This window comes from Triturus cristatus, chromosome 9, assembly GCF_964204655.1.
Source record: "Triturus cristatus chromosome 9, aTriCri1.1, whole genome shotgun sequence".
Taxonomy (NCBI): domain Eukaryota; kingdom Metazoa; phylum Chordata; class Amphibia; order Caudata; family Salamandridae; genus Triturus; species Triturus cristatus.
The window spans coordinates 1,272,354,364-1,272,379,521 of record NC_140592.1 but is presented as its reverse complement, the minus strand read 5'-3'; the positions used below and the strand labels follow the sequence as shown (position 1 = coordinate 1,272,379,521).

General features: G+C 49.0%; 1 protein-coding gene across 1 annotated transcript in view; it reads right to left on the bottom strand.

Annotated features, from left to right (window-relative positions):
* The window catches only part of SRP54 (signal recognition particle 54), a 136,466-nt gene that overhangs the window by 37,145 nt on the left and 74,163 nt on the right, over positions 1-25,158 (bottom strand). The window contains exons 6-7 of the mRNA XM_085627433.1: positions 24,730-24,905; positions 21,319-21,467 (exon numbers count right to left, since the gene is read on the bottom strand). Of these exons, the coding sequence (XP_085483559.1) occupies positions 21,319-21,467; positions 24,730-24,905 (325 nt within the window). The remainder of the gene's footprint in view (positions 1-21,318; positions 21,468-24,729; positions 24,906-25,158) is intronic.

Below are 25,158 nucleotides of genomic sequence, written 5' to 3'. Positions count from 1 at the left end.
TCCAGCCATACACACTCACTACAGGTTTATAAAAGTGGTTTCATTTAGTAGAAATGTTTTTTTCTGGATCTCAGCATAAATATTATGGTTAGAGCAGGAAACCCAAAAGAAGGGTAACCTAGAGTATTACCAATTTTGAAAATAATATTTCTGCAGAAGCGGCAGGTAGGATTGCAAGGTTCTCTATATCAGGCACACAGTGCAAAGCCACTGCTGCAGCTAAGTAACGTGTTCCTTGCACAGTACAAACCTTTCAGAGTCACATGCTGTGCTTCGCTTTGTTGTGCCCCTCATGCAGAAGATGGATGTATGGTCAGTATAATTTCAAACAAGTTCAAAAGAATCTTATACCCTATTCCCCCTGGTAACATTTTGTGAATGTGTGCGCTGATGTCCAGGTAGCAGCCTAGCATGTCTGTCAGACATGTTACCAACACATGTACGTGAAGATCATTAAAATGTAAATGCTCCTTTTTCTAGCAGTCGAGGGAATAACCAGAACCAAGACAGGGCTCAATGAATCAACTCTTTTCTAAAGTTTACATTTCATTTAAAAGGGGTTACTTGAACATTTCCCACAATAAAATATCGCTCAAGGAGTTTGACGGTTGGTGGCATTTGGTGTCGTGCATGTGCCTGAATGTACAAACTGTTCATATGAGAGTTTAGGGCCGTGGTGGGTGAAACGCGCTAGAATGATATTGCAAGATGTGTACTGTCAGTGTTCTAGTATCTTAGAAAGAACTGTGTTGCCCTAGAAAGCATTCTCAGCGTGAAGTAAGACAGTTCAATCAAGACACAACAATATCGGGGCGTGGCTAGCGACCACCGAAAATGGCCACAGCCTAAGTGAGCTCCGGCACACGTTTCTACATTCCCCAAAAATCCTGGAACAAATATGGCTACCCTGTTCAAATGGACCGTTGGCAGCGACTCCGGTGAGCCGGGTGAGTGAGACACGGTAGGTCCGAGCTCCGGGAGTGCCGCTGAGACCGCGAAACGCTGAGGGGCGGAGCCGCGGGCCACGAGCAACGGACGGGCCGGGTCAGCGGCGGCCTATGCCGAGGCAACCTGGTCTGAAGACGGAGGCGAGTGGTGAGGACTAGGGGTGGGCGGAATTTGCGAAATCCTCGCAAATTATCGCGAAAATGTTCAAAATTATCGCAAACATGCGGAAATATCGCGAAGATGCGGAAGTTTTTTTCCAGCATGTTCGCGAGATTTTCTGCATTGTTGCGGCTCGCCAACTTACCCATGTGGTTGCTCGCGGGCATGGCCATCTTGTTTTCAGTTGTCTCGCGGTGCATGATCGCGAGAAGAAAGACGTGATCGCGCGGCGCATGACGTCACTGCGGGCGCGAACTGTCGCGAGACAACGCAAATGGCTGAAAACAATACAACATCTCATGGAGAACGCGACCGGATCAAGAAAACTGGTCGGCGAACGCAGGGATTCAGGTAAGGCGATCGCGCGCGAGAATGTATTATTTTACAGCGCGAGCAAGAATCAAATTATCGCCAAGCTGCGGAATGCGGAAATTTTGACATTTTCGCGCTTTCCGCGGAACGCGAAAATGTCAAATTATCGCAATTTCCGCGAACGGAACGAAATTTTAGCCCAGGCCTAGTGAGGACAGAGCGGAGCTAGCTGTGGTGAAAAGCGCCTCTGAGGGACATTAAAACAGCTGATTACTAGCGCAGCCTGGCAGGAACAAGAACGGCGCCAAGCTGGTATGGCAGACATGTAAAAGACTGAGCGGAGACAAGTGTTGCATTAGAGCGGAACCGGAGGCCCGCATCGCAAATCAAGGCCGGTGTGACGAAATTATCCCGGGGCATTGTTAATCCGGGCCGCTGCACGTTTCATGGCCTCCCGCTGCGCCGCATAACAGCACCCCCAAGTGCGCGGGCTTAGTGATCGGAGGGGCCGCGGCTGGCCTGAGGCTCCTACGGTGGCAGTGATTTGCGGGGCACCTACAAGGTACCAGTAGCCCAGCATTGCTTCACAGATCAAGCGGTATAACTGGCCCAGGAAACGTGCATATGGCCCAGCACCTCAGTTGAGAAATTGAACAGAATCAGATATAACTGAGGGAAGCTTCCGGGCCTGAAGGAGGGTGTAACGGTGAACACGAACCAGAGCGGTGCCCCCAAGTGAAGCCCCTTCGCTGCAGCCAGATCATCACAGGGTGCTACTGGGAGGCGGGAAAACCAAAAGGCCGCAAGGGAGAGTCTGACCCCATTGGCAGGCAGCGGCGAATACTGCCTCCTCAGCGCCTACTTGCTGCACTCACAGCCTCAACTATCATGGGGGGCAGGGTGCAGCGCGGTGTGCAGAGCAACAAACTTGGCAAGTACACCTTCCATAAGGAACAGCCAGATACGCCCTCCCAACATACGATCGACGGCGGAGACCCAAAGACTGCCAAGCCAAAAGAAATAACACTACAGGACATAATGGTCACCCTGCAGCAGATGCAAACCTCCATCGGCTCAATCTCAAATGATATATCACTGCTACGTGCGGATGTCTACAAAATAAATACTAGACTAAGAGGTGGAAACTACTAAAGCTACACTCTCGACGGATACAGCGACTCTGCAGCGGCAGGTCTCTTTCTCAGTGGAAAGAGCACATTGAGTGCCGGGGGGTAGACCCAGACCAGGAGCCCCCCATGAGCTATACTGGGACGCATATTTAACTTTAGGGACCGTGACACGATCCTTCAGGCGGCGCCTATTGCCCCCCTGACTTAAGGTTGATAACTGTAACGTGACCCTCTACCCGGACTACACAGCTGCTGTGTCAAGGTAACGCCACAACTTCTTAGATGTAAAAAAAAGAACTATGTAGCAGAGAACTCAAGTATGCAATGCTTTTTCCAGCAAAACTACGGGTAGAAGCAGAAGGGAAGAGCTGGTTCTTTGCTACACCGGAAGCGGCTCACGACTGGCTGGAGGGTTGGTGACCAGCTACACGACCCAGCAGACAAGGGCCAAAAAATCAGCAACAACTCACCAAACCAGCCACGGAAGAATTGAAGCAAACCGTAACACCGACTGCCACTCAACAAAAGGATGATGAAAACTCAGACTGACAATGTGTCGTGCGAGATCCACACCGAAGCAGTATTGTGCATGTCAGCAACACTATACGGAAATGGAAAGATGAGACTGTAACAAGGAGACAACAAAAACCACGACCAGGACCTATGATTGACTCTGCAGAGTCACACTCCACAATTCGGCGGACTGCCGGGGCTGGACTCCCGCGGTGCCCCCGATGACGCTCAGGATCTGTACCGGGCCAAGACGACACACTGATGGGGTGCAATGGACTACGAGTAAGCAAGGGGAATGGACAAGAGATGCAGAGTAACACTCCCCCTTACGCAAGTAAACAGTTAAGGGAATAAAGCACTCTGCTAAGTTGGGGCGGCGGGTAGTTGTAAATCCGCAAAGCAGGGAGGAGGGGTGGGGGAAAGAATACAATTAAAGGGAGAATTTTGTTGTTTAGTTCTAGTTTCACATACAACACATGGTATACATTTACGTTGCAGGCACGACGGAGATGAAGTGGACTATACGCGGACTATTCCATACTCTACTCCAACAGACGACGGCCGCGACACACCTATATAGCATAAATGACGACATAGGGCCCCAACCTACGGTTATCGGTCCTACACACCTCCCATTCAAGATACTATCATGGAATGTTAATGGCCTGGGATATAAAATCAAACAGGGACTAGTTTTGCAATATCTGCGGTGTAAAGGGCCTGCGGTTGCACTTCTACAGGAGTCACATTTGACGGGGACTGGCAGTAAAGCCTTAGATAGGTGGGGATTCAAGATGGTGGTGCACTGTGACTTTACCTCTGGTTCACAGGGAGTGGGAATATTGATTAACAAGAGCTTCCCCCTGATAATTGTTGGATCCTGAAAAGATGATCAGGGACGGTTTGCAGCAGTAACGTGTCAATGGGACGGTAAAATCTATAACCTAGTGACGGTTTACATCCCACAGGCGCTGCACCAAGTCACCATCCCAGAGTTAGGAAAATTCTTAATTATCCCTCCCGCACAGGGAACTAATAATAGGGGGGGACTTTAACACTACTATGGACGCAGCGATTGACCGAAAAACCCCCAAAGACCCTAGCGGCATAAACCGCAAACTAGCAGAGTCGTGGTGGCTCTGGGCCGAACAGACGTATGGAGAAAGATTTCCTACTGAGAAACAATACACATTCCAGTCGGGAGTTCATATCCGCCTGTCCTGGCTAGATTACATCTTTACACTTGCAACTGGATTAGTTGGAGTGACTGAGATTACGCATCTGCCCAGGGGTATCTCGGACCACTCTCCAGTACTCATTACATATACCGCCTCCACCACAAGACGGCGCAGGCTGTTTCCGCTTCACCCTAGCGATCTTAAAAAATCGTAAAATCAGTAAGGACCTCCTTAAAACGACAGAGAACTACTTTAAGGAAAACCAACACTCGGTGCAGTCCCCTGCTACTTTATGGGAGGCTTACAAAACTGTTCTTAGGGGGCAAGCAATCTCTTTGATAACGAGTGTAAGAAAGTGGCTCTGTATATACTGTTCCCAAATAGGTACAGTGTGCACAGAGTCCACAGTCCCCAGAGGTTTGGCAGAGGCTAAAGTAAGATATAACCTTACTCTCTAAAGTGGTAGTTTGGTCGAGCAGTAAGGCAGTATCAGAGGACAGTGTAAAGCATTTGTTGTACACACTTAGTCAGCAAATGGTCTTAGTGACTAACTAGCATTTCCCAAGTTTTGGTTTGCCCCAGATGTCCAGCTAAGGGGATGTCATGAGCTAAAAGTAAGACCTCCCTGTACTTCTGTGGCACTACCACCCTCCTGGTGGTACCAGGAGTGGAGGTTCTTGCCTCAGCATACAGTAATCCCTCTTCCCAATAAGCTCTGTGGGTACCACTGACCTCTCCCTTTGCTTCTGAAACAGCTTGCTGCCTCAGGCTTTCAAGAGTGGGACAGTCTTGCGGACCCTGGCACAGCTCTTTCCTAGTGGGTCCCCCTGGGCCCAGGAGCTCAACCTGGTAAGGGTCTAACTCCATGGGCTCAGTTCCCTCTGGGGTATGGATTAGTTACTTACCTGTAATCCTAGTTCTCATCCAGGGGTATACTCATCAAAGTCATAATCTATGAATAATCCCCGCCCATGTGCGGGATCCCGGAGCATATAGAAAATACATATATATAAATATATATATATATACATATGTGAAAACATATAAATGCAGCCTAATAATGTTCAAAACATGGCAATGCTGTAAATTACATATTTTTGCATAGTAGTGCCCCCGTAACCCGTAAGGAAAAAAGGAAGCATCAGGCAAATTATAACACAGCACTGCTTTATTGCCATAAAGCAACATGTAATTGTAGGCATTCGCCAGTAGGCTGCAGTAGAGTATCAAGAATCCAAGAAAACTGACACCTTGCCTTTAAGGCATTAGAGTAGGGGGACCGTGCCTTTAAGGCCTGCCCGTGACCCCCTGCTCCCATGATGCACTACAGGTGACAGTTGGGCCAGTTCTTTTTGGCGGTGCCTCCGCACCTGAGTAGATCTGCCTTCCATACATCACTTATTTAAAGAGAAAACATTGCTCGTCCGGGGAGGTGGGTGGGTCGCTTATGACTTTGATGAGTATACCCCTGGATGAGAACTAGGATTACAGGTAAGTAACTAATCCTTCTCATCCAGGGGATACTCATCAATAGTCATAATCTATGAATAGAGTAGCAAGCCCATACCCAAAGTCTCGCGGACGAGCAACAAAGCAGTTAAAACATACATTAAAAGACACATCTTGCATTACAGTTATGCAAATAGGTTCCTCAAAGAGGCCTGCCCCACCTGGGCGTCGGCCTGTGCGTCTGAATCTAGGCAATAATGGCGCGTGAAAGTATGGACTGAGCGCCATGTAGCCGCTTTACAGATCTCAGACATGGGAACGTTGCGAAGGAGTGCTACCGTAGAAGCCTTCCCCCGAGTAGAGTGTGCTCTAGGTTTACCCTGCAGAACTTTGTGGGACAGTTGGTAAGCCAAAGCTATACAAGAGACAATCCATCTAGAGATAGATCTCTTGGCCGCAGCCAGCCCGGTATTAGTGGGTCCATAGTTAACAAAGAGCCTGTCTGACTTTCTAAGAGTAAGGGTCTTAGCTAGATAGAATTTCAAAACCCTCCGGAGGTCAAGAGAGTGTAGAGCTCTCTCCGGGGGTGTGGTCGGCTGAGGAAAGAAGGTGGGCAACGTGATCACCTGATTAATATGGAAGTCCGAAACCACCTTGGGCAGGAAGCTCGGATGAGTACGGAGCACCACCCTATTAGCATGAAACACCGTGTAAGGTTCCTTGCAGCAGAGGGCCTGAATTTCACTAACCCTACGGGCCGAAGTGATGGCTACTAAGAAGGCAGCCTTCCAGGTCAGATGTTGCAAGGAGGCCTTATGAATCGGCTCAAAAGGACCTCCCATCAGTTTAGAGAGAACGATGTTCAGTTCCCAGGAAGGGGAAGGAGACCTCACAGGTGGGTAAACTTTCTTAAGCCCTTCTAAGAAATCCTTTACCACTGGCATCTGAAAGAATGAGGTCTGGGTAGGAGACTTCCTATAGGCTGTAATAGCAGCTAAGTGTACTCTGATGGAAGAGTACTTTAACCCAGACTTCGCCAAGTACAGTAAGTAGGGGAGAATAACCTGTTCTTGACCCCGGATCGGATCAAGGGTGTTATCTCTACACCAGAAGCAGAATCTTTTCCATTTAAAGCCATACGACTTCCTCGTGGAGGGCCTCTTTGCCTCCCGAAGAATGCTCATACAGTCCGGTGGAAGATCTAGATGTCCGTACTGGATGAATTCAGGAGCCATGCCGTCAAGCGGAGGGAGGGGAGATTGGGGTGGAACACTCTCCCCTTGTCCTTGGTCAGCAAGTTCGGCAGGCATGGCAACCTCCTCTGTGGTACCTCCGACAGCTGGAGTAGATCCGGGTACCACCACTGCCGGGGCCACTCCGGTGCTATTAGGATCATCCGAGTTCTGGCCCTGTAGAACTTCTGAATCACAGCCGGGATGAGAGGGAGAGGAGGAAAAGCGTAAAGCAATGTCCTCGACCAGCTGATCAAAAGCGCGTTCCCCTGCGACCCCCGTTGAGGGAACCTGGAGGCGAAGACGGGGCATTTTTTGTTGTCCGCGTCTGCGAACAGATCGATGTCTGGTATGCCCCACAAGCGGAAGATGTCTTGAGCGACGCCTTCGTTGAGCACCCAGTCGTGCGCTTCGACGAAGTCTCTGCTGAGGCCGTCCGCCTGCACGTTCAGGGTCCCTGGCAGGTGAACAGCGACGATCGTCAGGTTTCTCGCCAGAAGCCATTTCCAGATTGACTGGGCCTCCAGAGACAGGACCCGTGATCTGGTCCCTCCTTGCTTGTTCAGATAGAACATAGTTGTGGTGTTGTCCGTCTGAACCTGAACATAGTCGGTCTGCAGGGATGGGTACAGGGACTTGAGAGCGAGATGGACTGCTCGTAGCTCCAAGAAGTTGATGTGATAGCTCTGCTCGGTAGCGGACCAGAGACCTTGTACTTGAAGCCGGCCCATATGAGCCCCCCAGCCCTGCATGGAGGCGTCTGTGACCACCGTCTGTGTCGGAGGCGCCTGATGGAATGGGACGCCGTGAAGCAGATGGGAGCGCTTCATCCACCACCGGATGGAATCTTTGGCGGCTTGATGAAGGGTAATGTGATCTTCCCAGCGGCCGGTCCTCTGCGACCACTGATCCTCTAGGTCTTGTTGCAGAGGACGCATGTGCAGACGTGCGTTGGGCACGATGTAGATGCACGAGGCCATGGATCCCAGGAGAGATGACACTTGTCTGGCTGTGGGATATTCCGTGCTGAGAAGCGTGCAGCTTTTTTGCAGCATGGAGGATAACCTCTCCTCCGAAGGACACACGCTTGCGCTTGAGGAGTCTAGAGAGGCGCCCAGGTAGTGGATCCGCTGAGTTGGATTGAGGATCGACTTCCGGTAGTTGACCTGAAGGCCCAACGAGTGTAGAAGGTTTAGGCAGAACGAGAGATGACTCTGGAGTTGAACCGGGGTGGAACTTTTTAAGAGCCAGTCGTCTAGATATGGGTAGACGAATATCTTCCGTTTGCGGAGAAATGCAGCCACCACCGCCATGCACTTTGAGAATGTTCGTGGCGCGGACTTGAGGCCGAATGGCAGGACCTTGTATTGATAATGTTGGTGAAAGATGCGAAATCTGAGAAACTTCCGATGTTTCGCTGAGACAGGAATGTGGAAGTATGCATCCTGTAAATCGATGGCACACATCCAGTCCCCTTGGTGTAGATGTGGGAAGATCTGGTGCAGTGCTAGCATCCTGAATTTTTCCCTTCTGAGAAATCTGTTGAGTAGGCGGAGATCGAGGATGGGTCTGTATTCTCCGATCGCTCCTCTTTTCTGAACAAGAAAATACCGGGAGTACACTCCCCGATTTCTCTGCCTGTTTGGAACTTCCTCTATGGCGTTTTTGGAGAGGAGAGTGGCAACTTCGTCCTTTAAAAGCTTGTTTTGGCTGAGAGGGAGTGGCTGTTTCCGTGGGGGTACCTGCGGAGGGGGAGATTTGAACCTCAGCAAGTAGCCACGCTCTACAATACTCAGCACCCATTTGTCGTTTGTAATTGTATTCCACTCTGCCAGGTGAGCGGTGACACTTCCTCCCACCGGAGTGGCGAACGAGTGCGGAGGAAGTAAGTTTTCACTGCTTGGGAGGTTGCTTGTTAGAGGACTGCTGCTGTTTAGCATTTCCTCTTCCTCTGCCCCGGCCCCTTTGCTGAAACTGGGACCTCTGTTGGTTTTGAGAGGACCATTGGGGCGTTTGAACGCGCTGGTGAAAGGCACGTTTGTCGCCCTGGCGAAAGCGCTTGCGGAACTCTTTGCGTTTTTCCAGTCCCACAGCCTTTACAGTGTCCAATTCCGTTTTCATCTTGCTCATTTGGTCGTCCGCATGAGCTCCAAATAGCGATGATCCATTAAACGGCAGGTTAAGAATCCTTTTCTGCGCATCTGGTTTGAGGGCTGTTAATCTGAGCCAGGCCGAACGGCGGGAGCAGATGCCATGGGAGTAGCCATGCGCGGCTAGGTCTGATGCATCCGCCGCTGCGCTTATTACTTGGTTGGCCACCAGTCCGCCTTCATGTAGGATCTCCGTGAAGTCCTGCCTGTCCTCCCTAGGCAATTTCTCCACGAATCTGGCCAGGGAATCCCATAGGGAACGATCATACCTCCCTAGCAGGGCTGAAGCGCTAGCGACCTTCATGTGCGCGGCAGATGTGTTGCACATTCTCCTGCCGTAGGAGTCCATCAGCTTGCTGTCCTTCTCAGGGGGGACAGAAGCAGATATTGAGGCTGAGTGAGACTTCATGGCCGCCGCCACTATCACCGAATCCGCTGGCGGGTCCGCCCTCAAGAATAAAGGGTCCTCGGCCGGAGCCTTGTACTTCTTTGCTATTCTCGAGGGGACCGAGCCCGCTGTAGCCGGTGTAAGGAACGTGGCCATCGCTGGTTCTAACAATCCTGGCACCAACGGGAGCAGAGGTCTGGGAGCTGACCGATGGTGTAAAGTGTCAAAGATCACAGAAGTGGGTGCCTGAGGGGCGTGCAGTGCGATGTTCAACTTTTGCGCCCCTCTACCCAGGACGTCCGAGAAAGTTATAATGTCATCCACCGGGGACACTCGCGATGGAGGCGTGGATGAAAAAGTAGGAGAGTAGTCCCGGACTGAGGATCTTGTGGATGCAGTCCCAGTGGACGACCTGGTGCGTCGCCTCTTGTGGGAGCGTTCGCTTTGGTGAGCCCTTGATCCTGATCTGCGCTTGGACGGAGATCTTGGACGTTTTGGCGCGGTGCGACGGTCCCTGGAACGAGACCGGCGTGGTGAAATTGGCCGTGGATCCCTCGGAGGCGATTTACTCCTGCGCGGTGGGGAATACATGCGGGAGTAGTCCGATCCCGGACTCCGACATGCGGCAGCGCCCACATCTCGTAACCAGCGCGGTGACAGTCCAAACCGCTCTGGAGCCTCGGGTGATCTTTCTGGAGATATTTGCACGATGTGCAGTCCCGGAGATGATGACTGTTCTCCTGGGGACCTCTCCGCGGGCGGTCCAGTCTTCGCCCTCGACGTCGAATCCCTTGACGTCGACGACGTCTGCGTCACCATCGGCAAGTGTGAGGTATGCCGTTCTGGTCTCGACGCCGGTCGTGGAGACCTCGATGTCGATCTCCTCTTCTCTGGCACCTGACGTCGGCTAGATGACCTCGACGTCGGCCGTGTCTTCGACGTCGACCTCTCTCGCCGTCGACTGGGCGACTTCGACGTCGACCTCTCTCGACGTCGACTGGGCGACTTCGACGTCGACCTCTCTCGACGTCGACTCTTCGACGTCGACCTCTCTCGACGTCGACTGGGCGACTTCGACGTCGACCTCTCTCGACGTCGACGTGGTGATCTTGACGGCGACCTCTCTCGACGTCGACTTCTTGACGTCGATCTTCCTCTCGACGTCGACCTTCTATGTCGCCGAGTGGGGGTAACCATCGACGGCGACCGGCCCACTCGCGGCGGAATGTACGTCGCCGCATCTCTCGACGTCGACCCCCTCGAGGGTGGCGGAGAGTGTCTCGACGTCGACGGAAGCCTCGACGTCGACGGAGACAGTTCAGATGTCACCAGACTAGCAGCCTTCGAGCCCGAAGGGCCGCCTCTCGACGCCGACTTACTTTTGCGCGGCGGAGACTCTTGATGGTGGGATGAATCCCTTGACGCCGAAGTTCTCTGCCTCTTCGCCGGCATCCTCGACGTCGACGGCGAACCTCTTGGACTCCTGGTCTTCTTGGAGCCCGGGGAGCTGGTATGTCGCCGTTTCTGTACTTGCGTAGCTGAAGAAGGTGGTCTTGATGAGGAATGCTCGCCTTCACGACGGCTTCGCTCCTTCTCCAGTCTTGCATGCAGTTTAATGCGCTCTCTGTCCCTCAGAGTGCGCTTTGAGAACTTCTGGCAGTGGGGACACTGGTCAGGATCGTGTTTTGATGGTAAACACACAATACACACCGAGTGTGGATCCACCAGTGCCATTTTATTACCACAAGAAGGGCATTTCCTAAATAAAGGAGACATTCTGACTGGAAAAAAATTGGAAAATTCACTGGAACCAGCAGAATTAGCCCTTATAAGCCAGAAAACGTCGAAAAAAGCTAGAAAAAGCTGTAATTCAAAATTTCAGTCAAAAAACTGAAGAGCTCAAGCTCCAGGATCCTCACAGAAGGAGCCGGAAAAAAGAACTGGCCCAACTGTCACCTGTAGTGCATCATGGGAGCAGGGGGTCACGGGCAGGCCTTAAAGGCACGGTCCCCCTACTCTAATGCCTTAAAGGCAAGGTGTCAGTTTTCTTGGATTCTTGATACTCTACTGCAGCCTACTGGCGAATGCCTACAATTACATGTTGCTTTATGGCAATAAAGCAGTGCTGTGTTATAATTTGCCTGATGCTTCCTTTTTTCCTTACGGGTTACGGGGGCACTACTATGCAAAAATATGTAATTTACAGCATTGCCATGTTTTGAACATTATTAGGCTGCATTTATATGTTTTCACATATGTATATATATATATATTTATATATATGTATTTTCTATATGCTCCGGGATCCCGCACATGGGCGGGGATTATTCATAGATTATGACTATTGATGAGTATCCCCTGGATGAGAACTAAGTCATCTCCCTGTGGAGAGGGGTCCTAAGTGGTTTGCTGTACAGAAGCTGGTCCCCCAGTCTTTTTACCTTTTCTCTTGGTTGGTTGGGCCATTGTTTCAGGCTCCAAAACTACCTTTCCACCCTTCCTCTTGCTCTGTGCTCTGGTTTGCACGCACACCAATTCAGGGATACCCAGCATGGCTGCATGGGCCTTTAGCTCAACCTCAGCCCAGGCTGAGGTTTCCAGATCATTTCCTAGCAGACATGCAGCTGGTAGCTTTTGAGAGACCACTACCTGTTTCAGGCCAGTAACCCCCCCCCCCCCCCCCACCACCACCCACCCACCCAGCCTAATGTCACCATGGCCATGGTATGACTAGTGGGGACATTGTCAGCATTGGTGACTGGGTACGTTTTCCCAATCAAATATTGCTCAGGAGAAACCAGTGTGTCTCTCACCATAGTGACACTGGCACCTGTATCCCTCAGAGCTTCTATCCTAGTTCCATTCACCCAGGGGTATTGTAAATACTTCTTTAAGTTGGGCAGCCACACAGCTACAGTGGCAAACTCCACTTCCCCCATTCAAACTAGACTTGCTTCAGTGTGCCCCCAGATTTGCTCAGGGCACACTTCGGATCCCATCTGTAGACTTGCTGTCCCAGGAGTAGATGTACTGGGTGCCTTAGGGGCCTTGTTGTGGGGGCAAGATTTATCTACAGTTAGGTGTCCTGACTTCTTACAGTTGTTGCATCAGGCCCTTAAGGGATGAAAGTTATTCCCCCAATTGAGGCACATAGTGAGTAGTTTGGGACCCACCCCCCTGAACAGGTTTTTGGGGCCCTTTGGAAGACTCAGACTTTTCATCTTGGGGATTCTCACCACCTTTCCCCTGGGGAGGTTTTGTGACCACCTTCTTCTGGTCACTCCCAGTGGCTGTCCTTGCCACCCTAGTCTTGACCCAGTGGTATGCCTTCTTTCCCAATCCTTGGGAGAGAAATTAGACCTATGTCTACCAAATGCTGATGCAACTTTTCATTTGTGCAATTACTTAATATATGTTCCTTCATGAACAAGTTGTAAAGTCCAGTAAAATCATGCACACTATGTCCAGCTAACCAACCATCCAGTGTCTTTACTGAGTAGTCTACGAAGTCAATCCAGGACTGGGTCCGGGTTTTGTGAGCCCCCCTGAATCTAATTCTGTACTCCTCAGTAGTGAATCCAAATCCCTCAGAGTCTTCTTCATGAGGTCATAGGACCCTGCTTCTGTCCCAGAGAGGGTGAGAAGCCTGTCTCTGCAGTTACCAGAGAACAGTTCCCACAGGAGTGCCCCCCAGAGAGGTTTCTTTACTCTTCTTATTTCACAAGCCCTCTCATAGGCTGTGAACCATTTGGTGATGTCATCACCTTCCTCAAATTTAGAGACAATCCCTTTGGGGATTTTAGGATCAGAAGTTTCCTCCCTATCCTTATTAGGTCTCGCCTGGCTATCGCGTAAGCGATCGCCCAGCGAGACTTATGTAGGGGCTTCAGAAAATGCTCCCAAAGGCTTCCCAGGCGGATCGAGTGGCGGTTACGCGCACAACCACGCGCATTCCATTTGCCACCAGCTACTTCCTGCGCGTGCGCCGCCTCACGCATTCAGAGAGATTTAGTAAGGGACACAAGAACTTAGGAATGCGGTTAATGGCCAGTGCATGTGAGGCATTCAAGCGCGAAGCTGGCATTGGACTTGAAAGCAGAAGACTGCTTTCGCCAGCGCGCGCTCACTTCCTGCATCCCCTCTTACAACAATTTCATAACTCACACCCCATATGCTCGTTCCCTCCCACCCTTCCTTTGATGTCCGCTTTTCTTGTTGTTTACAAACCACGCCGCACATGGCTGCACGCCGCACACGGCTGCACGCCCACGCCACTTTTATGCGAGTTTATGCTACTGACATTGTAAATGACAATGCCTTTTATTTGTATTAAAACCAAAACATAAATAAAAAGGCATTGTAATTTTACAATGCCAATAGCTCTAACTCTTATAAATGCGAGACCTATTGCATTGCAAATGCTTGTTTTTAGTATTGCTGCCACCATTGATGGGTGCTAAACCCATCTCTTTCCTTTCTTTCTCTACAGCCAGGAGCCTGGACTCTAGAGCCAATCTTTTGGCCAGCTTTGTTAAAAAGCTGTCCTCTTCACTGGTGGATCCCCCAGTGAACTCTCTGGTACGTGGTTCACCTGTGTGAACTCTAGGTTCCCAGATGCGGATTCTTGGATTCAAGGGTATGGGGGCCCTTTCCTCCCAAGGGATTACTGGAGGAGGGTCATTATCATCCTCCTCCTCCTCCTCCCTGTCCTCATCTGACTGGTCATCACCATGTTCAGATGGATGGTCCTTAGAATACTCAGCCAAGAGCTCCTGGAGCCCTAGTTTGGTTGGATGCAGGCCCATTGGTACATTTTTAAGTTTGCATAGGGACCTCAATTCCTTGAAAGACAAGTGCAAGTAAGGTGTGAGGTCGAGCTCCTCCAGCAGGTCCTGAATGGTAATATTTTTAATAGCTGGGTTTCTTTGAGACAGTCTAACCTGACAGTTCTAACCCTCTACTCTTGACTATAGTGACTTATATTTTTCTAAAATTCTAATGGGACTTAAGCAAGGCCCTGACAAAACTTTTAGTATTTTTGGAAAAGACCAATCAGAATTCTAAAGGCAATTTTAGGAGTTCTGTCTTGTGATCAGATGGTAACCAAGTAGTCCAACAAATGCAAGTTTGTATCCCACCGCTGATCCACCAATGTGAGAAAGTGGCTCTGTATATACTGTTCCCAAATAGGTACAGTGTGTACAGAGTCCACAGTCCCCAGAGGTTTGGCAGAGGCTAAAGTTAGTTATCACCTTACTCTCTAAAGTGGTAGCTTGGTCGAGCAGTAAGGCAGTATCAGAGGACAGTGTAAAGCATTTGTTGTACACACTCAGTCAGCAAATGGTCTCACACACTCAATAACTGAAGTCTAGACCAATGTTTTTTGTATTAAAACATGTAGGTGTTTTATTTTAGAACCAACAATAGGTATCAAAACATACTTTCTCAGATTGCGATGCTTTAGATAAATACTTTTCAAGAGGCAATAGACTTTTGAATGCAATAGCTACAGTTTGTTGCAATAGGCAACACAATTTCAAACACAATAATACATTGAGCTCAATGGGAATTTCTAGTTAAATGCAGTTAGTTACTTTAAGGATTACTTTTCTAACCACAGGACTGGATCCTGGATTCAGTCCTGGGACATTTCCTGTAAACAATTGAGTAAAAGCGTTTTGGTTACAGTGGTGATTTTTAAGCAATATTTTGGTATTTTAAAAGTTGACACTTAGAAACTTTTTCTCATAGAATCACCAATGCTATCCTATGAGAGGAAATTCACTTAGCAGGTAAGTGGGGTTATGGTTACTTTTTCTAAGTCAGTGTTGGACCCTGGACCCAGCACTGGTGCATCACCTGTAAACAGTTGAAAGAATGCGTTTAGGTTATACAGGCCATTATTAACGAATATTTGTAAATTTGCAAAATCGACACTTAGAAACTTTTTCAGCAAAAACCAGGCAATGTTATCCTATGGAAGGAAATTCAAATTATCGGTAAAGTATGTTCTCGTTACTTTTGTAATCCTGTGCTGGGCTCCTAGGTTCAGCACTGGGACATCTATCTAAAACAGGTAAGTAATTACGTTTTCACAGTTGGTGCGATTTTTAAAGAATATTTGTAGTTTTCAAAAATCGACAAGAAAGTTCACAGAAAAACAGTCAATGGTTTCCTATGGAAGAAAATTGAGTTAGCGGTAAGTATGGTTCTAATTACTTTTCACGGTCAGTGTTGGGCACCAAGATCCAGCACTGGGATCTCTCCTGATAGCAGGTGAGTATTTTTGTTTTCGTTACTCGGTTGATTTTAAAGTTTAGACACTCCACACTTAGAAGAAATTTCAGAAGAAGCCAGTCAATGTTACCCTATGGAAGAAAAGTGAGTTATCGGCTTTTGGGTAAGTACTCGACTGGCAGTGTTAAGGTTCTGGGCATAGACTCAGGGGTCTCCCAGGGTCAGGTAAGTACAGTTGTTACACCCTCAGCGGCGCAGGGGCAGCCGGGTGCAGAGTGAGTTAGGACCAATGTTATCCTATGGGAGACAGGGGGGCATTGGTTGGTGGCTGCTGGCTAGCAGGCCACGCGGCTGTGGGAGCTGGGCTCCTGGTCACTTGTTCAGGGCAAATGGGGAAGTAGGTTAGAGTAGAAGTTGCACTGCCAGGGCCACTCGGGCGGCTGGGTGCAGGGTGCTTTAGAGCAGTCGGGCGCTCAATGGATTGCAATGGAGAAGCTCAAGAACGGACAAAAGCTGCAAGCTCGGGACGAAGATTCTTCAGGTGCGATCACCACTTTGAGAGGTAAGTTGGGTAGTTGGAGGATGGGTAGGCAACCAGGAGTTGGGTAGAGCGCCGGGTGCAGGGGTGCCTTTTGGCGTCGGGAAATCTTACCCTCTGCTGGTCGCGGTTGAAGGGGTCCCTGGTTCTGAGGCTGCAGGTGTCGTCAGGAACGTTGAGGTGTGTCCTTGGGAGCTCAATTCGGGGTCACAGTCACCAGGGGGACGTCCTCGGGGTCTTTGTCCACTCCGGCACAGGCCAGGCTTGGCGGGTGCAGAGTGTGCAGGGTTCGCGGTTCCTGGCTGATGCCAGGGGTCAGTTACTTGCTTTGAGCAGTACCACTGCTCATGGGAGTCACAAGGTAGCCAGGTCCTCCAGGGTTTGAGAGGTTGCTGACCACTGGAGATGCCGGGGTTTAGCAGGAGCAGGTTCAAGGGTCGACAGGCCGGTAGGGCTGGGGCCAAAGCAGTTGGTGTCGTCCTCTTCTTAGCAGCTGCACGGCAGGTCTTTTTGTCTCTTGATCTTCTTGCTGGTTTCGAATCGGGGTCTAAGGAAGGAAGGTTCAGGGTGCCCCTAAATACTGAATTTAGGGGCGTTACAAGTAGGTAAAGGGCAGGGACCAATGGGTCTCTTCCCTGGGGTGGGTACACCCCCTATCCTGCCACTCTCCTGTGGGAGGGGGGCAGTAGCCTAGTCCTGATTGGGCAGGGCTTCCCATCTGCAAGATGGCGAGAGCCCGGAGATGTGCTTCACCTCGCCCCCACCTGGGGGGTGGGGTTGGCAGAAGCTGGCACACCCCCTTTCCTTCCTTGGGGTTTCCGGCATCAGTGCGGGTTTAAGGAGCTGAGAAGTTGGATACCAAACTTCTTAGTCTTCAGTGTTGCCATCATGGCGCTGTGGAGTTCGTGTTGACGATCTCCCAGCCCCATATACTCTTAATGGCAGCACTGCACTTACAGTGCTCAGGAATGGACCTGGGTACTGTAGGGGCACAGGGCTCATGCACCTGTACCCACACCACTGGCATAGGGCACCCAGCTAGAGTGGTGGCTGATGTATGCCAGGGCAGTGTGTTGTGGGCATGGCACAGAGGGAGGTGTGCCTGGTCGACTGTTTAGTTCGGCACCCAGACACTCAGCCTGCAAAGGCAGTGTGTGTGTGTGTAAGGTTACAGGGCCTCTAAGGGTGGCACAATAAGTGCTGTAGCCCTTAGGAGCCTTCTCTGGTCACAGTTCCCTGGGTACCTATGGTACCATTTACCAGGGGCTGACCTGTGGCCAGAGATGCCAATTGGGTTTAGGCTGTCATGCAGTTTTAGGGAAGAAACACAGGCCCAGGGTACCTGATTGGCAGGAGGCTAGGGCACACTCAGTCAAAGTACATCAGCAATTCAGCAAAAAGTGGGGGGCATACCGTGCAAGAAAGATGGCACTTTCTCACAAGTGTCATTTTTTTTTTTTTTTTTTTACGGGCAGTTCTAGAATTGAAAGGTTTTGGTAGAGGATTTATAAAGGCCATAAGAGCCCTATAGAAGACCCCGACTGTTAAGGTACGAGCAATAGGTTTAGAGTCGGATAGCACACACATTTCAAGAGGGGACCAGGCATGGATGCCCATGTTCACCTCTATTATTTGCACTTTACACCTACCCTTTTTTAGCAAAACTTGAAGATAACCTACGTATTAAACCCGTAATTCTGAATCAAGTAGAATATAAAGTTTTGGATATGCAGACGACGTTGGGGTGGTTACTGCAGATCTCTCTACCTGAAACTGAGGACCTGTCCGGGCAGTTTGGGGCATGCTCAGGGTATATGTTAAATGCGGGTAAAACCCAGATATTGTGTATGGAGGGAATCTGCCTTAAGGACCAACGGGTAGAGACGGAGGCTGTATATCTAGGAGTTAGAATTACAGCTGCATCTGATCGGCTGGTAGATCTGAACAGGATACCACACTATTCTAAAACACTAAACAGGAGCTTGATCACCTACATCTTTTGTTAGATGGTAGGGGCAATGTTTTGAAAATTAATATCTTACTCAAGGTACTATATAATTTTAGGACGGGTCCTTTGGAGATCAGTACATTTTGGGTGAACAAGTTAGAGACCCTCTGTGTTAGTTTTTTATGGAGGTATCGGAATCCAAGAAGGGTGGCTAAATATAGGACTCAACCATGGTCACCAGGTAGCTGGCATTTCCCCAACTTCAACTTTTATTAGTGGGCTTTGCATGTTCCAACATATGGCAATCCTAGTAACTGGGCGGTCGCATGGAATAAGTGCAGCAGAGACCCCAACAATCTATGGAATGGTGCTGGTAAGTCAAGCAAAGGGCTGTTTGGAACCCATTTATTAGAAGACTACCAAATTTAGGATTTTAAAAGCAGTATATAAGGTATGGAGTCAGATTAAGCATTGATTGGGTATTTTTAAGATCAATTTTCATACGTTTATATGTCTCACTCACTAATTTTACCATCCATCTTTCAAGGTGCGGTGTTGGATGGGTGGGGGCAGAAGATAATCACAGTATTATAGGTGACATGTATAGAGACGCCCAACTTTGCTCCTTCTCTGAGTTACAGGAATGTTTTGGATTAGTTAGGGGAATTTTTTTTGATTCTTACAGATATGAGATTTTCTCTTTAAAAGGAAAAATTACCTAACATCAATGAGGAAGATTCCTTTGGTGGAGATGATGAGACACAGAGACAGAATTGGTTCAATATAAGATTTACTGATACACAATCAAAAAGATGATTTGGAAGCTCAGAATTCTAAATGGTGTACCAGACTTGAGACGGAGGAGCCGTTACTGTTTTTTTATTAGGTCTCGCCTGACCCAGCGCATGCGCTGGTCTGGCGAGACTTTTTGAGAGAGCTCCAAAAAGTGCTACCAGGCCAGCATGGAGCTACAGTGCATGTGCGCGGGTGCCGCACTTTACCGCGATTACTTTCACTTTAGCGGCCGCACGGCCGCTTCGATGTTTGATCGTGATCGCGATCACTTTTACGGCCACACGGCCGCTTTGCATAGCCAATAGGTCTCGCTTTTGGGACCTTATAAGTATTTAGTTATGCAACTGTTGCATGGCTAAACACTTATAAGGTCCCAAAGGCGAGACCTATTGGCTATGCCAATGCTTGTTTTTTATTGCTGCTAAAGTAATGGTTCCACTGAAGGGTGTATTTACCGGATTAATGCATTATCCTTAATGGATATGCTGTTAGGTACGCTTTTACTGATATGTATGTCAAAGTAGGAAGCATTTGCACTTTATAGCTTTGTGACACTGAAAGGGTTAAGTTTGCTGCTATCTTAACGTTTGAGCTGTTATTGTCCTACTTTTATTATATATAGGATAAATAGACATTGGACTTTACTGGAGAACGTTCAAGATAGATATATAGATATATATACACACACACGCACCCCCCCCCCCATAATAGATCATTAATTAATCATAATAGAGGTAAACAGGATCTCTTCTGTACATAAGATTATGTATTCTAGATTTTATGTACTGACTAGGGGGAAGACATTTACAATCAGCACCCAGGTGTATAAATTACTCTGCAAGTATTTGATAGAAGCAGTTTGAATTTACACCTGATTCGGTTGAATGTGCATTTCTCTTATTGTCTGCTGCCTTGCCTAATTAATGCTGTGGATAGAGTTGTGTCACTGGTGCTAAAATCAAGAAATAGTAATAAAATAAAACATAAATTAAAAAAAGCCCAGGAGATAGTTCTCACAAGTTGCTGTACTCTACCTGTATGCAGCATTGTTTTCCCTCCATAGGATAACATTGCCGCCTCTGAAAACTAAAAGTATTTCTATCTCGAAACGCATTTACCTGATCGTAACGATTCTAGTGCCAAATATTATATAAAGATATGTTATTTTCATAAAATGGTGTGGATCTCCCTATTTGAGCTGTGTGTATCTTTTATTGACGGAGTGTGCATTTACAGATGCCCAACATTCCTCTCTGATCGACTAAGGCTGGTCGACCACACTACACCCTAGAAGAGTACCTCGGGATTACTAGGGATACCTGGACTCTTTATAGAGTATACCAAAAAGAGTTAAACTGTTCAAAGAGCCAGCTTCCTACATTTGGACAAGGTGTTTGATACAAAACACCATAGGTTTCAGTGACGCCATTATTTAGCTGGGTAACTCGTTTTGACCAGTGCCCAGTACATACCTTAAGATGGCTTCCCTGTTCACTTGCACCATCTAGTAATAGAACTAGATATCACAAGGGCATTTCTGTTCGTGCACATGTGCCCTCACCTAAAATAGAATGCACCCTGCCTTAGGGCTCCAAGGCCTGATGTGGGGCAGACTTACATACATTAAATGCGGGGACTTTGGCATGGCACACTGAAGTGTGCCATGTCATATTTTCACTCATGGTTTGCACCATGTCCCGCCTCCTGCAATGGCAGTCTGTGTGGAATTTGTGTGTTGGTCCCTTCGGGTGGCATAAGATATGCTGCAGCCCTTAGGAAACCCTCTTCAGTACCCATGCCCTAGGTTTCAGGGGTACCGTATACTAGGGTTCTCACAGGGTTCTCACAGGGGTGCTAAAGTCCATGGCCAAATGTAAAAACAATCAGACTTTCCCTTGTTTTAAGGAAGGAGCACTGCCACAGAGGTCTGGTTAGCAGACCCCAGTGCATTGTCAGTCGAAAAATAGGCATTCAGTAGCTAAAAAGGGGGCAAGAAGTGGAGGGGGTATTGCAACAAAAACCCAGTTACCTACAGCCACCTGCTGAAAGTCTGTATAAAGTTAATCTACTGAACATGGTGTGCTGCCGCAAGCTGCCGAGGGGGCCCGGAACACCAGCTACTTTATTTTCTTCAGTGTATTCAGAATTTTCCTGTACCTTTTTAGAATAGAGGTTTAAGTAGGCAACATTCTACCTGCTGTTAGGAGAATCCAACAATATAGCGGTTCTAATCCCCATCAAAAGAGCCATGTGCATCATGAACTCTAACCCGACAATGAAAACCACCCAAAATACTCAATGTTACAACTACTACTGGATTTGAACCCCGCTTCACACTTACGCACTAAGAGCTCCACCACCTTTCGCATGGCCATCCAGCTTTGTGACGATGACGGAAGCTACATCCACTTTGTCTTTGAAGGCCTTGGCCTGGCTCTCGCAGGCCTGCCCAATGGAGGCATCCATGACATACACTATGTTGTCCGGTTGCTGAAAGAATTACAGAAGAATACAGGATTCAGAGGGGGCATTTTTTTTAGAAGAGTGCCGGAGAGGCAGTTATTATGCAAAAGAAATGAAGAATGTGTCACTGTAAGCTCAAATGAGGACGATATGCAATAGTATTGTAGGATAGAGGGAGGCCAATCAATGAAAAGAGAGGCAGCATTATTTCAAGAAAGAGACCATCGAGACATGGCATGTCATTAGAAGCACAGAAGCAGTAGTATTACAGGGGCAAGGGAGGGGCCAGTCGCTGATGTAAAACAGACAAGAGGGGTTGCTGGAAGTACAGTGGCAAGACATAGCTGCAAAAAAGAGAAATGTTGGAGAAGTGATGGTAAAAGCGCAGTTGTGGCAGCACAATGGAGAGAATTTGCGTTGTCACCGAGTAGTGTCCATGAGGCATAGGAGATGTACAGTGGCCAATGGACCTACAGCATCACTGAAGAGCATAGGGCACAGCAGTGACTTCAGTGCTGAGTGGGCACTATAACCAAGCAAGAGAGCGCAGTGGAAGTGCAGCGCTCAGTGGAGCTCTCACTAGGAGGAGAGCATGCATCAAAGGACAGAAAATGTGCAGTGGCTAGAATATGGCCTGCTCACTATCCGCACAGCTCAGTAGTAAAAGAGGTAGATGTAAACAGATACTAGAGAGCAGATGTTAACATCACATTATTAAGATTACCTCATCGTGCCCTTGATCAAGAAGCCCACGGCGGACCCAAACGACCTAAAGAACTACCGGCCCATCTCGCTCCTCCCCTTCGCAGCCAAAGTGGCAGAGAAAACAGTCAACAAGGAACTGACAATTCATTGAAGAGAACGCCATCCTCGACCCCTCCCAATCCTGATTCCGAAGCAACCACAGTACAGAGACCAGCCTACTCGACGCCACAGACTACATCCGCACCCTCCTGGACCAGGGCCACTCCACAGCACTCATTCTGCTCGACCTGTCAGCGGCCTTCGACACAGTCTCCCACTGCACACTAGTCGCCAGACTACACAACGCCAGCATACAGGGAACAGCCCTGGAATGGATCCGATCATTACTCATCAGAAGAAGACAAAAGGCTCAGACTGCCACCCTTCCTCTCCGAACCCACGAAGATCACTTATGGAGTCCCACAAGGGTTGTCTCTGAGCCCGACCCTTTCCAACATCTATATGGCCCCCCCTCGCTGCCATCGTCAAACAACACGGCCTCAACATCGTATCCTATGCCGACAATACCCAGCTCATACTCTCCCTCACCAAAAACCCCACCACCACCAAACTCAACTTCCCGAAAGGAATGCAAGACGTCGCAGTCTGGATGACCAACAGCTGCCTGAAACAACGCAGAGAAGACAGAAGTCCTCGTCCTTAGAAACACCCACTCGGCAAGGGACCACACCTGGTGGCCGACCGCCCTCGGGAACCCACCTACCCCCACAGACCACACCAAGAACCTCGGCATCGTACTCGTCACTCACCATGAACCGACAGATCACCGCCGTCACCTCCAGCTGCTTCAACACACTCCGAATCCTCCGAAAGACCTTCAAATGGATCCCACATGAATCAAGAAAGTCAGTCACCTACGCATTTATCACCAGTAGGCTGGACTATGGAAACGCACTCTACGCCGGCATCAACGAGTCCCTACTCCACAGACACTAGACAATACAGAAATCCGCCACCAGTCTCTTCCTTGACATCCCCAAGCACGAACACATCAGCCAGCACCTACGAAAACTTCACTGGCTCCCCGTGGAGAAAAGAGTCACATTCAAGATCCTCACCCACGCCTACAAATACCTACACAACAATGGGCCAAAATACCTCAACGACAGAATCAACTTTCAGGTACCCAAGAGAAACCTCTGATCTACCAACCTCGCACTGGCCAAAACCCGGCGCATCCACAGACCCAGAGCAGGCGGAAGATCCTTCTCCCACATCGCAGCCAAGACCTGGAACGAGTTACCGGCAGACATCAGAGGTGCCCCCTCCCTGAACACCTTCAGGAGGACCCTCAAGACCTGGCTCTTCTGCTAAGCAGTCCTGCTTACCCACCACCCCACCGCCCCCTCCCTCCCCTGCGCCTTGAGACCCTCATGGGTGAGTAGTGCTTACAATCCCCTGATTGATTGTTCGTGGAATCACCCCAAACTATAAAAGTGCAGTGTCACAGTCCAGGAAGTTGTAGAGTGAGCAGGACTCTATCAGGCCGACGTCCCCTGTATAACCTTTCAGAGCTCTCCTGCCCTTGTATGTTCACAACCTCCCACTTATAAAGCCTACCAGTCCTACAGAACATAACGCATTCCTTCGACTCTTTACAATACTGTCTTGTTAGGGTAGCATAGGCTCCCCCACAAAGCTGCAAAGAACTTTTACTAAAATACTTACTATAACTGGAATATAACGGAACCTGTCACACAATGTCCAGTCTATCTACTTTTGCAACAACCCTCTTGTTAAACATCCACTCACACCTACAACAGCATAAACTTGCTGCAACGCATCATCTGGTCAGTACATTTGCTCATCTCACTAGCGGTCCCCACCACTTCCTTACCACCATCCCCACCCTACCACCCCCCCCCCCACCCTATCACAACACCCCCCCATCCTCCCCCATACCACAAGTATGGACTGTCTACCATGATACCCATTCCTCTTACAGTAGAATGGACCTTGTCCTACAATAGCTTCTCTCCCTACCATAGTGCGGGCCTTTCCAAATGGCCACTCCCATTCCAACAGCATGGACTGCCTCCTACAGCAGCCGCTCTCGCTTCTATTACACGGGCCACCCTCCTCAGACCTCCACTCTCTCGAAAATAGCAAGGACCCACTTGGCAATGCCCACTTTCGCCATTACAGTGTGTCCATCATCGTAAGAGACAGACCCCTCACAAAAGGCCCGCTGCATTGACCCGCTCCAACAAAGAGCGCACTCCTTAGAATCCAGCACATCAGTAGCAGACACGGGCCTTACGCCCATCTAGGTTATTCTTCATTCTTCCTACTGTCCATGGCCTACAAGATCAGTGTAACCTATTGCTATACATTTCAGGATGGTGTACGGAGCAGTCAAGAGGCACAGCTCTGCTGTCCCAAGACTTGCTTCAGGGATAGCACTGCTATCCAAGGCCAGCACCTATATCGGAGAAACTGCTCTGCTGTCCCACGTTTGTCTCCTCTTTGGTATGTAAACCTCAGGGAAAGCTTTTCTGTCCCAAACGTGCCCCCACATCCTTACTATTGCATTGGACACTTGCAGCATTTCTTCAAACAGCGAGTCCTCCTGCTTGTGTCGGCCGCTGGTGTCCACAATGAGGATCTCAAAGTTCTCGTTCTTAAATTTCTCCACACCTTCAGCTGCTATTATGACGGGGTCCATCTCTGTGTAACTGTGTGAGAGGGAAAGATACAGTTCTAGTCAATAATAACAATAGAAGACCACACACAATACTTCACACATCCTGGGAGAGTGTTTTACACCTATCTTCGTTCCCACATGTAGGTCACATCTGCACAACCCTGGTTTGTGCTGTACAAATTAGTCTAATCACATGAATTGTGTACTTGTTCCTATCGAGAAGAGACTAGGAAAGCTAGTAAGAGTGGTTGGATGGGGGAAATAGTGTGGAAGGGGATCTTCCTCATTAGGAAGTGTTTCCCTCACGGA